Below are 16,907 nucleotides of genomic sequence, written 5' to 3' on the forward strand. Positions count from 1 at the left end.
ATTTACCCTCTATATGCTCTACCTTTCTTCTCCTTTGTTTATCACTGCTTCAAAAACCATGTCCATAGTTATGAAATAATGAAGGATTTGGGATTACACAAATACCTGTTCCACAAGTACAGAACAAGTTGTCTAAAGGCAAGAAAATTTATTAATGCTGTATAGCTTATTCATTATAATCATCTAATTTAGAAGGTCTTTTCATGGGTAAATGGATCTGAGAAACAGATGAGAGATTGCACATTTGCTAACGTATTCATACAGGTGGGCCTCACACAACAAGAAAACAGGGCCAACCTGTTAAGGCTAGTTTGTAGATTACCACAGACGCATCAGATGTGGAAACAAATCCCGCTGATTACGACAGCACGTGTTTTGAGTATGGTAGACAATGTACATCTTTTACGCAAAGAGTTTTCATGTATAGAAAATAATCTTATCATTTCTGATTTGTTTTTGTTCTTTAAATAATGCTGATTTAATCATTAAACTTTATGATTAAACAGTAAACATGCACCTTCATCTTCGTTGTTATACATTATTACTTTTTTAATATAAGAACTGCCCCTGTTTCTCTAAACATACCTCATCCTGAGGACCAGTTATATCATGACATTGTAATCTCTTTCTTAACTGTATGAAGCTATATACTCAGGATGTCATATCTATAACTTTACATATAATGACCTGTCTTTCCAGAAGCTGCTGTTATCCTTCTCTAGACAATTTATGCTGTTTCTTTTCCTGTGGACATTGTATTGTTCCCCTTCCCCAAATAGTCAGAATTTTAATATTGGAAGGCTGAACATTGGAAAGCTGAAGAGATGAGGAAAGATGAAAAGACAGCAGTGCGAAGTGGGAACAATAGGCTATAAACATTGAGGATACCTGTCTCAGAACTGACAACTAGAGCTTTCTAGGAACAGTGGCATTTTCAGAGCAAAATTTTGGCATTCTCTTCATCAAACTATACTCAGGATCCCACAACTGAAATTCTAATGAAATTCCCTCTCACAGTTACAAATAATAAAAAAAATACTGAATATGAATGTGGAAGAAAGGCAGTTTGATGTTTGTAATTATCGAGGTAAACTCCACGACCTGTTGAATATATGCAAAATGGACCCCGGATGGTGTATATAAATCTGGTATGTGCAGAAAATAAAAGCAAGTATTGAGACTTCTTTCTGGTAGAGCAAGTCATCCTACAGGGTCTCTACCATGAGCACCAAGGGGGATTCGTTGAAAGGTAAGACTTTAGCCATTCACTTGTCGATAATTTTTATGTTTTTGTTTGTTTGTTTGTTTGTTTTTTACTTTAGATTGAATTTGGAAGTAACTGACAGGTAACAACTCTAGAAACTGAGGTCTTCCAAGACATCCAGTTTTCGAGTAATGGCGAAACTTGTCTCTGCATCAAATGTTTAGTGTTCAAAATTTGGAATTAGCAGGCAGTTTGATCTCTTTTTTACTCAGTTTTTGATCTCTTAAGACTACCTTTCCACTGAGCAGTGTCACTGAAATTTGGCTTTCAGGTTATGACACTTGCACAAAAAAAGACTGGATCCAGACTGCTTTGCTACTCACAACACGACTCAGAAGGCAATGACTTGAAGTCATTATCATCAGAGTCCAGAAGCAATCTAGTAATTTTGAAGTAAATGGTTACATAACTACTCTCAAGTTTCTAAGCCAACAAGTCTTCTTATTAATAGAATTATTGCCTAGAACACTGTTCTAACTTCAGGACGTTGTTCATGGGGGATGATGATGGTTTACTTTAACATTGTACAAATGGGTCACCTTTCCTGAACTGAGAGATAGAAAGAAACCTGTCACATGATAAAATTCAGGAGAGCTCTGGTGATTTTTTGCAGTCTATTTTAATTTTGCATCAATGGTGATTCTAGTGAACCAATGCATGCAGCAGGCCAATTTCCAGAACTAAAACTCTCAGAGCTTAGAATAGCATCTTTTAAATAATTACGTTTACTAAATATTTGCTTTTAAAGCTTTCCATTGTTTTTCTGTGCATATTTTATTTTGCTGAATAGAACACTTGACCCTGTCAATGTTAAAGCTTTTAAACAAATAAGGTTTCATCTTTTCAATAATGAGAAGTCTTCTGTATCAGTGTAGAAGTTCTTCAGAAATGCCAAATATTACCTGTTTTCTTAACAGTAGGTAATTTAGGGTTAACCTCTAAATAGCAAAACAACACAGCTGCTAAATCTTTTGAAGAAACTCCCTGGACAATCAGAACCTTAAAAGAATGACCTAACCACCTTTCCACAAAAGTAATTTAAACTCCAAATGTTAGTAAAGAAGAAAAGGACTTGCAGGAGGAGAAGAAATAAACAAAAAAAATAAAATAAAATATTTTCCAAACATGTATCTGTGCAAATAATTATGTACCTATATTTACACAGTGAAGAAGTTTGATTTTCTTTTTTCCATCTATCACTATATAATAGTCAGGCACTATATGGAGAGACTTTTGAATACAGTGTACTGTAACACAGGTTACTGTGTCTGCTCAATCTCTATAGGGTCTTTTGCTGTATATCCAGGATAATGGAGGGGAGAATGGATAATCGAATGACTATGCTTGCCTCCTCTATTCATTTTCAAGAGTCAGCACAGGAGATACTGTGAGCACAGCCAATATTATCCAGCATCCTGACTGTTTACATCCACCTCTGACAGCTACTTCTAAATGCACATATGTGTCAATATTTCCATCTTGGTTTGTTCTAAACCTGAACAGGTTTGTTGCTGGTGGTCCTTCTAGTGTCCAACATGCTCCTGACAAAGGAAGGAGTGACCTCCTTGCCTATCTGCCCCAATGGATCTGCCAACTGCCAAGTTTCCCTTGGGGAGCTTTTTGACCGTGCGGTTAAACTCTCACACTACATCCATTTCCTCTCTTCAGAAATGTTCAATGAATTTGTAAGTACTTTGTCTTTTCCTGAGAGAGAGAACATATAAAAATCCACTTCAGTATATTTTTAAGCACAAACATATGTTAATGTATGAAAGCCTTCAATAAGTAAACAAAAATAACTGCTGCACAGGCAGTGATAGTCCCAATGATGACCAAATCTACTTTTAGTGCTGACCATTGCTGACCAATGTTTCTATTAAAAAAATAGTATTTTCCTATTATCCTTTATCTATGGGACAAATTTGTGTCTCAGGTTGGTTGCCATTTTCACTCTAAACACCAGAAGACTTTGACATTTACAGCATAAAAGTAGTTATAAAAACAAAGAAACAATTACTTAATTTAATGTTTGAATTGTAGCTCTCCTTACTTATATCAATAACGCCTCTCCTTGCTGATCTTCAGGATGAACGCTATGCTCAGGGTCGGGGTTTCATTACAAAAGCTGTTAATGGCTGCCACACTTCCTCCTTAACCACTCCTGAAGACAAGGAGCAAGCTCAGCAAATTCATGTAAGTTGCATTTTTGATGTCATTCAGTGTGAGATAGAGCAGAGGGGGAGGAAAAAAAAAAAAAAAAAAAAAAAAAAAAAGGAAGAAAAAAGCACTGAAAAAAGACATTTGCTGACACTAAGCTACAGACTATACAGAATATACAAGTCCAGTAACACGTATTTTCCTTTATGTTGCATTCAGTCTTTGCATCTTATTTCCAGTTACAATATAACTTGCTTTCATTGAGCAAAGACAGTTATTATATTTGTGCAGGACTCAGAATACTACATCCTTTGAGCATTATTTTTGAATATCTTATAGACAATTATTAACAAACATAAAAATTCATTGGCTATATAGTAGGCAGAGGTAAATGGTTTCCCAGGAATTGAAAACATTGATGTTACTTAACAAATGCTAAATAGCTATCCTCACCCTTCCTTACCAAGAGGCAAAAGTGGTCACATTATTGCCCATATGCAAAGACCCTAGTGTAAAATACTGCAAACAACTTGCAAAAAGAAACCTGATAAATACATCGATTTGATAATGATAAATTTGTACAAAGATGAAGACAGTCTTCTTCAGCCTAGCTCACAGACAGAATTTGAAAATACTCTGTAGGAAAAAAGTAAGCACAGGTGTATGAACATGTGTATGCCAGGGAGAAATCTTAAACAGTTTCACAACAGGAATAGCTTTGCAAAGCCAGTGTCACCATCTGGATATATAAAGTCTGGTTATGTTCAGATACAGTGTATCTAGGAAAGAAGAAATGGTTGAGCATAACCATAAGCTTTAAAGGTTGTTATTTGCTCACAAGAAATAATAATTTTCAAAAGCTGAGAGCTAATGCTTTAAGTACCATAGTTCAAAGGGGAGGACAGATGAATTATGCAGAGCTAATAAAAGCTATTTAGTGGTTTACCATAATTCACATCTTCCGTTCCATACTAAACTTGTTTCATAAACGTTCACTAGAATCAGGTAAAGAGGTGTTTTTGTTGTTGTTGTTATTTGTTTGTTTGTTTTCCACAGAGATAAAGCACAGTTGTTCTTACTAGTTCGTAATTTGGAGAGGGTTTAAAGATGTTTTCCATTCAAATTTCCATTTATGGTATTATTGCAAAACATGACATAAAATATAAGAAATTGCACAACAGTATCTAAGACAGGGCTATATAGCACACCCAGTCAGTGCTAGGTCTTGAAATAAATTCCTAGATCTCTGCATCTGTGGACATTGCTCTAAATGCCTCCTAACACTGCCAGCATATAGCCTTGTTATTTTAACTGACTTTTCTTCATGTGGATGACCAGCATGAAGACCTACTGAATTTAGTACTGGGAGTGCTGCGCTCCTGGAATGATCCCCTGATCCATCTGGCCTCTGAGGTACAAAGAATCAAAGAAGCTCCAGACACCATCCTCTGGAAGGCTGTAGAGATTGAGGAACAAAACAAGCGGCTTCTAGAAGGAATGGAGAAAATAGTTGGGAGGGTAAGTATTAGGTCCTTCCAGTCCTTACAGCCTATTGATGTAAAGAAGCCACTTATAGTAGTAAATAAGAACAGAAATAGTGGATTCTGAGGAAAAAAGGGGGATACAAGATAGCTGCAAAGTTCTCAGATTCAGTTATAATTCTTTCTGCTATCTTGTGATTTCTACAGAGACAATGTGCTGTGATTTGTCTAGCATAATCCAGCGTACTCCCAAACCTGCTTCAAGGGAAAGTGTAATCATCAGGACTGGAAATCTTCATTTTATCTTTAAGCATTCGAATTCGTAAATTTTTGTAGGCTGTTTCTGTTTTCTCACATCCACATATTTATATGTGCATATAAGCTTATTTATACATGTCTGTATACATACAGGTATTGTATATAGCTTTCAGAAATGGATAATGTGTTTAAAACTGTTCTTGAAGTGTGGCACATCATTGCCTTCATTGCCTATTGCAAAGATGTGGCACACAACACAGTATCTTTCATTTCTCTTTTCCTATCATATTGTTTCTTCAAAACTGTGGCTCTGACTTGATTCTCCCTACACTTGGAGGGTTAGACAGCAAGGCTGTTTGACAAAACCCATACTCATATACTCCTTGCTATCCTAATTACTCCTAGTAATTGATTGAAAGCTTTACTGAATAAAATCAGCTCTAACTTGTTTATTTTTAAAGGGGCCTCTAGCAGTCCCTATATATCATTCTGACAGTGAGCAATATGTTAATAAGAGGTTCTGACTTTACTGGCTTTTGCTTAGGCTAAGAACAGTTGAACAGCATTAACAGTGCCACCATCTCCATATCCACCACGTTCCAATGGATCACTCATGGTCTCTTTCTTTCAGTTTGGTGACTACTTACTCAGAAATCTTATCCCATCCAGACCCTCAGTGCATTTATCAGTGCATTTATCAGTATAATCAAACACATCTCTATCCCATATTCAGGTGTGGATCCAAGATAACAGTAGAAGTCAGGTGCCACTGCAGTTACTCTGTCACCACCTTCTCATTCACGTTATTTACAGAATGGAGTTGAAGATGAAGTTAGCAAATTCATTAGTGTCAAACCATGTTTTTGAGCGACTGCAGGTCTATTTTTCTTTTTTACCAGTTGCATAAACTAAGTGAGAGAGGCTACATAGATATACTCCTGTGTGCTTTCATGAAGTATTACTGATGGGAAATAAGAAAGATTCACAAGTACCAATAGGCACAGATTTCTTTCCTGCTATGAAAGGTAGATTTTTGTGATGTGAGAAAATGAATGATTGCTTCTTTCAAATGAGGTGATCTAAACCAATCTTCACCTCAGATACTAAGTCATTACACAAGTTCCTACATGTAGCTTTCTAACATTAGAGGTCAGCATATCACTCACAGCTTTTTTTTTTTTTTTTTTTTTTAAATGGAATATGAGGTACAATACATCTGAAGATGTATTGTTGAAAGATTTGACAAGTAGCATGTTCTTCAGGCTGTCTGTTAGCAGAGAGACAACCTAAGAGATGGGCTGAGACAAAGCTGGAGAAACAAGTTTTGAAAGCAACTGCTTCAGACTTTAAGGTGGAGGAAACCAAAAGGAGGAGATGCCACTGATCAGTCCATGCATAAAGGAAGGTTTGACTTCTCTGCAAAGTCAGATTCCACCAGACATTGGTTAACACATTAGATCTTAGAACACTGACAGCTGAGCTTCTTACATATTTTAGGGAAATAAACTGTAAAATGGAAATTCACTCAAAATCTGCATGAGGATATACAACATTGTACAGAATAATGCAAACCATAAAAGAAAAGACTTTATGAGCTGTACACTACTATCTAGCATTCCTCAAGGCCAGTATTTCTTAGTTCTCTGTCCTACATCCAGTCAGATTCATTATTATCTACTACAGTATCATTTTGTGCCTTTAGGTTCATTCTGGCGACATTGGAAATGAAATTTATTCTCAGTGGGAAGGCCTTCCATCCTTGCAACTTGCCGATGAGGACTCCAGACTCTTTGCCTTTTACAACCTGCTGCATTGCCTCCGCAGAGATTCCCACAAAATTGACAACTATCTCAAGGTTTTGAAGTGCCGCCTAATACATGATAGCAATTGCTAAGTACTCCTGGGCTTCATCGCTTACTAAAATCATTCATCATGGTGTTCTTGTTGCTTTGCCACTTTTCATTGCAAACTTTACAAAAAGTCACACTGTACTGTGTCAGGATCATCAGTAACTTTCAGGCATGTTTGTGTGAATTCTGGCTGCAACTGTCAGTATCATTTATGTTGGTGTTTTAAAATGTTATAAATTACTTGTATGACAAGAATACACTTTTCTGTCTGATCTATTTACCCAGTAGCATTTCAATGATAAGTATATCATGCAGATACAAATAAAAATATTATTAAATCCAAAACCACATAACACCAAGTGGTATCAATGAACAAAAAATAGCTAGGATGGATTATACCTTTAGCAATAGCTTCTCCTTTTGGATCTCAGCCTTCAGTTAACGACACATGACAGGATATCTTGCTTCCATTTCTGTCTACATCCCACCCCATTCCCACCCCCCTCAAACAAACAAACAAACAAAAGAGAGAGAGAGAGCTAAAAGAGGTGGGATATCAAAAAACAGATTTTTCACCTATCACACTAGATTATCCTAAACTAAAAGAAATACAAGTATAACCTTGCTCTCTTAGTCATTGATTCCCCAAATAGTCCGCAGACAGAAAACAAAAAACAAACAAACAAACAAAAAAAAACAACTTGGCATTTATGGGGACAGATCCAGCTACAAGTATTTCTATTTCTGTATTGACTGTCCAGGGAAGAAACATTTCCAAAGTCTCACTACTTTTAAAGTACTACCTGAGGAACCAATACATTTTAAGCAGTAGTCCCAATAGAAAATGCAAAGCATCCACTCAGTATCTTATCCACCTACTCTTCACATTCCTCACAAGTGATGTGGTGGTTGCAGTTGTTTAGAAAACTTCCAAGCTATAAACAGGCACTTGCTGAACTAAGCTGTCTGCTCTCCTGAACCCAAAGCGTCTCCATTCATTTTGCATTTAGTCACGCTCAGTTCTCCAAGTTTTCATTTTGAAACAGTGATGTTAACCATCAGAAAATTGGAGATACCAAAAAAATTGACTATTTCTGAAAAAAAAAAAAAAAGGCTTACAGTAGGCTTACAGTCATACACCAAGGAAGAAGTCAAAAAGAAGTCAAATAACAGCTGAAACCATTGGCCATATCTATATACTGTCTTTGTAAGCCATAAACACACTCAGCCTTGAGTTCACCACTCAGCTCCAGCAAAGAGAAAAAGAAGAGCTTAAATTCAACTCAGCTTCTCAGGGGTTTGGCTTCCCACTAGACAAGCCTGCTGCATTGCTCCTGCTAAGCCAGGTGGGAGGAAGAGGAGATGAATTCAAGGACTTAAGCCTCACATTACCATAAAAAACAAACAAACAAAAAAAAAAAAAAAAAAAAAAAAAAAAAAAAACAACCGTAATGGCTATTTACTACCACGTAAATATACCTATACATAAAATTTACATAGTAGTAAATATTTATTATGTAAATAAATGAGATTAGATAATACCAACCGCAACAAAAGTCTCATTTCAACCAATTCTATGAGGGAAGTAAAAGGGAAAAAAAAAAATCATATATACGCACATATGCATTATTGTCTTTTATCTATTGGTGTTTTCAATCACTGATTGCCTCAGACTTTATCTAGATAAGTATAGACTGAGCTCATTTTTAATGTATATAAAATCACCTGTGCCACAAACAAATTCCTTGTTAGACAAGTTATAACTGCCAACTTTCACAAACTCTGAAGTGAACAAAAATTGGGACATATGTAACATCAGTTTAGCAACACACAGATGTACGACACGACAATAAAGAAACCAAATGGGTAAAATTTGCCAAGCAAAATGCAAGTGCACTGACTAGAATTTAGTATGATCATAATATTCCACTTTCTCTTAAAATGCCAAGGAGGGTGGGGAGGTGGGGGTTGGGAAGCATTTTAAAGGGGGGAAAAAAGGAGAGGAAAAAAAAAAAACACTCCTTTGTAATTATCACAAGTGCTTAGAATTACAGTGAGATTTTTTTATTCAGAAGAAAACATGAATAATGGGACTACTCTGTATTGAACTGGGAAAATGATTATGTCTCACTGAGTAAACTCCTACCTCAGAATTTCTTTAGAATTCAAAAGCAACTTGATTAATAGGGCAGACAGTCATAATTTTACACTTACATGACTAGATCTAAAACAATTACTTTCATTAACTGTTTAAAAATTACAGTGCTAAAACAACTGTTTTAAACTTGCATGCACTGGCTTTATTGTAGCATGTTCTACTACAAATGCAAGCTTTTAATTTCATAAAGAAGCACAGAAGAGAAAGGGAAAAAAATATTCTAAACAACTGAAAAGCTATCTGGTTCGCAGCTGTTTAGCTAAAGGGGTATTTAGAGCTGATCTGGTTAATATTCTGAGTCATCACAGCTGTCATAGAGACAGAAAGATGCTGAACCCCATGAGCACATTCAAAGCTATACCTTCATTGTCAAGTGTCCTGGCACAGACAATGCCTTCAGAATGCAGTTGCTACTCTGAATGTTCAGACCACAATACAGGCAATTGGCAATTCTCTTTTATTCAGTTGCTAATAAGAACAATACATTCTTATCTCACTAATATTTTGTTAATTAGCACATGTTTGTAAAACCTGAGCAACTATTGTCTTTCATCCAATAAAAAGTTACATAGCTAATCTCTTATTTTATGCAAAAATGAATACAGAACAAGGGCGTTCTTTCAAAATGAAAGAAACTGATATCAATTAGTAAGAGCTTTATTACAACTGTATTAAATTCTAACTATTCCAGGTTTTCAGCATTCAAAGTCTCCAGTTTTCTGATTACTTATTCAATACCCAAATAGGCCATATTTAAATCTATGCTGGTTTATTTACTTCTGTTCATTTATGATGGCTTAGTAATAGGAGTAATGGCAACGAAAGGTCCACATGAATGAAATATAGGCTCAATTCTGTTTCCTTTAAAAATGATATTCAAGCTTCCATAGATGGCACTAAATATAAGATAAGACCTTGTGACATGAAATCTAAATGGTATGAAGGTCAAAGCAATTCATCACTGGAAGCATTTGTCACTGAACACAACAGAGATGTAGAGATATGCAGAATAAAAATCTAACTTGCTATTCATGACTTGTATCTAGAGTCTAGGACTATATCCAACCACTAGAGCAAACGAAGAATTTTAAGGGTAATTTTAAAGCCAAAGGAAGGTTTTAAAAGGGGGGAGATTTTACTGACTGTATATATCATTTGGAGTCAAATTTAATTAACAATGTAATGATCTCTCTTTTTTTTTTTTTTTTTTTGAGATCCTACAGAAAGTCTGCAACTGTTGAAATTCTATCAGAAAAAAAAAAAAAAAAGAGAGAGAGAGAGATTTGGCAAGGCATCTGTACAATACAGTTTACCTTCATGATATTATTTCAAAGTCAATCCACAATTCTAACAACAACGGATAAAGTGTAGAAACCACACATACCATCTAAATTTAATTTCTGAACAAAAGAAATTCTCTGAGGGCTACATTTTAAATTTAGTCTGCTTATTATAAATGAAACGTATACAAACAACAAATTATGTCAGAGATGTTAACTCAAGATTCATGCATGTATATAACCATATACTATAGAAATGAAAATACTAGAATAATGCATGGGAATAACATCAGAGGCACACATATTCCCAGGGAAATTACTGGGTTTACTGATCTGTGAAGCTATTTACACATTTGACTATTTCTATCTTGAGCTCTTAACGACTTGTGGCTGCAAATTAATTCAGGAAATCCTGAAGACTGAAGTTGACCCTCAAGATTCAATTAAATTAAATTTAAGAGTGACTATCCATAGGTTTATATTGGTGTTAAAAAGGGGGTTAAAACTAGTTTTAAAGCACAGATATATTTTGAAGTTTGTTATGTTGGTATCCATATATAGGAATAGCTCAAATAAATATCAGTCTACAAAAACAGTAGAACATCAACCATGAAATTCTTTCCTTTTTTTTTTTTTTCCCAAATAACTCAATGAAACTGACATAATCACAAATGCATATCAGTGAATGCCAAGAAACCCTTGTTCCTATGTATTCTTTCTTAAAGACTTTTTTTTTTCCTACAAGTTAAAATGACTATCAGCTTAATACATCAACAATATGTACTATCCTTGGGATTTCAAAGCTATATTTAGAGATATGCCCACATAAATGAACATTAAAAAAATGTGCGTTTTCTCACAGTGAATTTTCTTTTCATTTCAATTATTCAATTATGAGGAGGAAATGAAAACAAATGAATAATGGTGCCTAATGTCCCCTGAACTATGTTTTCTTTTGTTTGTTTCCTCACAGGTGAAAGCAGAAAAAACTGTCTTTAACTCCTTAATCGGGGGAGGGGTGTGTGGGGGGGGGGGGGGCAGGGAAGGGGGGGAAGTGTAGACTTCTCCCATTATCTATGACATTTGGTTTGTTTTAAGGCCCCAAGGACATATTCCATGGAACACAAAGAATTTTTATCAGACACAATGCCATCTTAAAGGATAATACAGAGCACACTTTTAAAAAACAAAACCTGACACTTGTTTTGTCATTAATTCTATTTCATACTGCCATATTTATCCTCTTTTAATCATCCAAAAAGCACTAGACTCTCATGCTAAAAACTCTGCTTTTGTGGGGAAAATGTGTTGTGATAGAATACTGCCTTCTAACCCTGTGTCCAAAAGGGAATTTCAGGGTTTTATACTTTCCCTTCCCTTCCCTTCCCTTCCCTTCCCTTCCCTTCCCTTCCCTTCCCTTCCCTTCCCTTCCCTTCCCTTCCCTTCCCTTCCCTTCCCTTCCCTTCCCTTCCCTTCCCTTCCCTTCCCTTCCCTTCCCTTCCCTTCCCTTCCCTTCCCTTCCCTTCCCTTCCCTTCCCTTCCCTTCCCTTCCCTTCCCTTCCCTTTCGTACTTGCACTGAGTGGTACAGTATATCCATATTGTACAATCCACATCTTCCTATTTTTCTTCATAAGTGCACAGTAGTAACAAACTGAGTGAAAGAAAGACTTTCAGGATTACAGAAACACTTGGTCACTGGCTCAAGAAGAATGGATGTACAGAGATAAATGTTCATTTCCTATATATGACTGACACTGAGCCACACTAAAATTCCTGAGGATATGCCTTGGACAGAGCCTTCTAGAAGAAATTCCTATATTTCAAAACCATTCAAGGCCCATTTGGAATTAGATCTGGCAAGGAATATCAAGGAAAACAAGAAGGGCTTCTTCAAATACGTCAGTAGAAAAAGGAAGACTGGGAAAAATGTCAGCCTGCAGCTGAATGGGGCAGGTGCCCTGGTGACAAAAAATATAGAGAAGGCAGAGCTGCAGAAGGCCTTTTTTGCTTCAGTCTTTACTGTTAAGATCAGCCCTCAGGAATTTCAGACCCTGGGGACAAGAGAGGAAGTCCAGAGAAAGGAGGGCTTTCCCTTGGTCAAAGAGGATTTGGTCAGAGATTATCTAAGCAGAATTGACATCCACAAATCCCTGGACCCTGATGGAATGTACCCACAGGTGCTGAGGAAGCTGGTCGATGTTATTTCTAGGCTGCACTCCATTGTCTTTGAAAGGTCGTGGAGAACAGCCTGAGGACTGAAGGAAAGCCAATGTCATTCCAGTCTTCAAAAATGGCAAGAAGAAAGACCCAGGCAACTACAGGCCAGTCAGCCTTCCTCTCATCCATGGAAAGGTGATGGAACAGCTCATCCTAGAGATCATCTCCAAGCATGTGGAGGTTAAGAAGGTGGTCAGCAATAGTCAGCATGGATTCACCAAAAAGGAATCATATTTAACCAACCTGATATCCTTCTATGATGAGATGACTAGCTGGGTAGATGAGGGAAGAGCAGTGGATGTGGTCTACCTTGACTTCAGTAAGGCTTTTGACACTCTCTCCTAACATCCTCATAGACAAGCTCAGGAAGTGTGGCCTAGACGAGTGGACAGTGAGGTGGATTGGCAATTGGCTGGATGGCAGAGCTCAGAGAGTCATGCTTAGTAGTGAGGAGTCTAGTTGGAGGCCTGTAGCTAGCGGTGTCCCCCAAGGATCAGTACTGGGTCCAGTGTTGTTCAGCTTACTCATCAATGACCTGGACAATGGATCTAGAGTACCCCCTCAGCAAGTTTGTTGACTACCCAAAGCTGGGAGGAGTGGCTGATACCCCAGAGGGCTGTGCTGCCATTCAGAGGGACCTCAACAGGCTGGAGGGTTGGGCTGAGAGGAACGTCTTGAGGTTCAACAAGGGCAAGTGCTGGGTCCTGCACCTAGGGAGGAATAAACCCAAGCACCACAGGCTGAGGGCTGATGCACTAGAGAACACCTCTGCAGAGAGAGACCTGAGAGTCCTGGTGAACAGCAGACTGACCATGAGTCAGCAATGTTCCTTGTGGCCAAGAAGGCCGACAGTATCCTGGGATACATTCAGAAGTGTTACCAGCAGGTCAAGGGAGGTGATCCTCCCCTTCCACTCAGCCCTAGTGAGGCCACACCTGGAGTACTGTGTCTAGTTGTGGGCTCCCCAGTACAAGAGGGACATAGAGCTACTGGAGCGAGTTCAGAGGAGGGCTACAAAGTTGAGAGGAATGGAGCACCTGTTATACGAGAACAGGCTGAGAGAACTGGGCTTGTTTAGCCTGGAAAAGAGAAGACTGAGGGGAGACCTTATCAATGTGGATAAATATCTGAGGGGAGGGTGTCAAGAGGATGGAGCCAGTCTCTTTTCAGTTGTGCCCAGTGACAGGATGAGAGGCAATGAGCACAAACTGAAGCACAGGAGGTTCCATCTGAATATGAGGAGGCACTTATTTCCTGTGAGGGTGATAGAGTACTGGAACAGGCTGCCCAGAGAGGTTGTAGAGTCTCATTCTCTGGAAAGATTCAAAACCTGCCTGGTTGCCATCCTGCACAATGTGCTCTAGGTGATCCTGCTCATTTTGGGGGGGGTTGGACTAGATGATCTTCAGAGGTCCCTTCCAACCTCAGCCATTGTGTGATTCCATGATTCTGTAGGAATAATTCCTAAAATATACAGAGAGATATTATTGCACTTACCTTTACTGGCTTAATGTTTGAAAGCACTGTATATATTTTGTAGGATTAGGCCACTAATCATAAATGACAATAGGTTCTTTATTTTGCCAAATGATTAAAATAACAATAGTCTTCCCCAGCAGCCATTCTTGGGAAATTTCTAGACTGATTTCACAGACAAAAGTAGTTCACATAACTCAAAAAAAGTCTCCAAGCTTTTTGATGATTATCTAAACCTAAATAAAACTTCACAACCTTTTGGACATTCCAACATCCTGTACCTACAGCACATGTACTACATGTATAACTTAATACTACAAAAGGTACTTGAATTAATTTAATTTGCATGGTATCTTCATGAGACCCATGCAATAGAGACCATGGATCATCATGTCAAATCTAATGCAATAAGAAGCTCAGCGATTCTTTAAAGTAGCTTTTGTGTTATTTGTAAGGAATCTGATCTTCTGTGTCCCTCTTACATCAAAATGAGAAAATAAAATGGTTCTGTTCTTTCTCATATTGTACTAGAAAATACTTCATTGTATTAAAAAATTCTCTCATTCTCTCTCAAGGGCCATGTGAAGGAAGAAATTGCACACAGCCTGAGTTTATTGAGAGATTAGCTTTTGATGGATGGCACCATGAAAAATGTAAAGCAAAAGCATCAGAAATGGTTTGCAACAAGTTTAGGATACCCATTTATTTTTATTTTCACTTGAGATTTCATCTAAGTGAAAGTAGGACTTAAGTGAATATATGACACACATAGACTTACAAAAGCAAATCTTGAAGCTTTTAATACAGTAGTGGGTAGTAGCATTGTTCAGCAAAAGATATTTTCTGTCCCGTAGACAACCCTCCAGCACACACATCATTACTCACAAAAAAGGTTCACTGCTGCTCTGAGAGGGAAAAGGTATTTGTGTAATTATTTATATCATACACATCACCTTGGTATCAAAGCATTACATGTCTAATATAGTCTCTATCAAAGGGATTATGAATGCCGTCTTAGCCTAAATTAAGAGTAATGTTAAGTATCTGTTGTCACAGCATAAATCTGACCAGGAACAAACAGCAAACTACAGCTGTAGACTGTGCTACAGCTTAGAACATACACAACACAACACATATAAGGGAGATGGCCAAGAAACACACGGTGCTCCCCTGAGTATTCAGCATGCAACGAAAGATGCTTTTAACTGAGTTAAAACCAAGTCAGCAAGACTTTATATATATATATATATATATATTTATATTTATATTTAATTTATATTTATATTTATATTTATATTTATATTTATATGTATATTTATATTTATATTTATATTTATATTTATATTTATATTTATATTTATATTTATACATGTATGTATGTATGTACATATGTATTTAGTTGTAGCCAGGGCAAACTGTATGTGAACTTAGTCTTCAACATAATAGAAATATAGCTGAAAGAGCCGGCACTCAAAAGGTTGTTTAAAAGATGAAACTTAGTTTAATCTATATTAACATAATCAGTAAACTGAAACCCATTTTTTTCTGTAACGTACAAAATAGATCACATTTCTACTGTAAATTTTAAAGGCCTAAGGAAAATGTAAGAGATGCAAGCATCTTTCCTTGACCTAGTTATAAACAGGTAGATATTCCCAAAAATATCATAAATGAAAGAATACCTTAAGAAATGATTTTTTGCTTTTCCCATCTCTTTTCAGTTAAAACAAAACAAAACAACAAAGAGACTTTCTGTAAAAAAATGGAATGGGGGCAAGTTTCTTTAAAATTCCCTTCCCTTCCCTTCCCTTCCCTTCCCTTCCCTTCCCTTCCCTTCCCTTCCCTTCCCTTCCCTTCCCTTCCCTTCCCTTCCCTTCCCTTCCCTTCCCTTCCCTTCCCTTCCCTTCCCTTCCCTTCCCTTCCCTTCCCTTCCCTTCCCTTCTCTATGCAACAATCATGTAGTAGGAAAGTTCTTTGTGAAAATTCTCATTCAGCAAATAAATGTCTCTTTCATTTGGTTTCAGCATTCCCTTCCCCATAAATACAGTGACATTCTAAATTCAATGATGCTTTGGAATTTCTTCCCAAGCATCAACTGAAACCAATTCTGGATTCAAAATTTTCAAGAAAAAAAAAAAAAAAAAAAAAAAAAGTTTTCCATGAAATTGCTTCTTTGGTAGTTAAAAACCATGTCATATCAACATACTTTCTCCAACAATAAAATTTTCTTTGAGCACATATCTATATAAACTCAACTATTTAACAACAGTTCAGCAAAGACTTTTCAGTGAAAAAAGAGAACAAGAAACATAAAATGTATGGCTATGTACTATACAAAAACTTTAGCGATGTGCCATATTGTACGAAGCATGTCAATTCACAGCTGAAGACAAAAACTTAAATAAATTACAATTAAGCAAGTAGGTGATGTATGTAAGCGGGTTCTTTGTGCTAATTTGTTGAAAAAATATCTTTTTTTTTTTTTGAGCCATAGACAGACAGTCAAATAACACAGATTTTCAAGTAACATGTAGCCAAGATACTTGAACCAGTAACATTGGGTCAAAAGGAGAGAGTGTTGCAAACCAGGTCCCTGTGCCCAACACCTAGAAAGCAAAATTACACAAGGATTGCATAAAAAGAACCTTTTATTTATTTATTTATTTAAATCACTACATACTTATTCCCTTTAGAAATTACCAAAATACCTCCCTATTCAAAATTAGTAATCAGCAGCTGTAAGTTATCAAGATTTCTCTAGCAAG

The 16,907-nt window shown here is 36.8% G+C and overlaps 1 protein-coding gene across 1 annotated transcript; it reads left to right on the forward strand.

The window, feature by feature from the left end:
• The first annotated feature begins 601 nt into the window (after positions 1–601).
• PRL (prolactin) lies at positions 602–7,959 on the forward strand. Its single transcript, XM_068672939.1, has 5 exons — positions 602–1,249; positions 2,768–2,949; positions 3,350–3,457; positions 4,760–4,939; positions 6,863–7,959. The coding sequence occupies exons 1-5, from the start codon at positions 1,222–1,224 to the stop codon at positions 7,052–7,054; spliced, it is 690 nt and encodes a 229-aa protein (XP_068529040.1). The 5' UTR covers positions 602–1,221; the 3' UTR covers positions 7,055–7,959.
• Positions 7,960–16,907: the final 8,948 nt, after the last annotated feature.

This window comes from Anas acuta, chromosome 2 (assembly GCF_963932015.1).
Source record: "Anas acuta chromosome 2, bAnaAcu1.1, whole genome shotgun sequence".
Taxonomy (NCBI): domain Eukaryota; kingdom Metazoa; phylum Chordata; class Aves; order Anseriformes; family Anatidae; genus Anas; species Anas acuta.

Bases quoted from the DNA above. Each gene is read 5' to 3' on its own strand.
- PRL (XM_068672939.1), top strand. From the start codon at position 1,222: ATGAGCACCAAGGGGGATTCGTTGAAAG. The intron at 2,950-3,349 runs GTAAGTACTTTG...GCTGATCTTCAG, and splicing joins CAGAAATGTTCAATGAATTT to GATGAACGCTATGCTCAGGG. The intron at 3,458-4,759 runs GTAAGTTGCATT...GTGGATGACCAG, and splicing joins AGCAAGCTCAGCAAATTCAT to CATGAAGACCTACTGAATTT.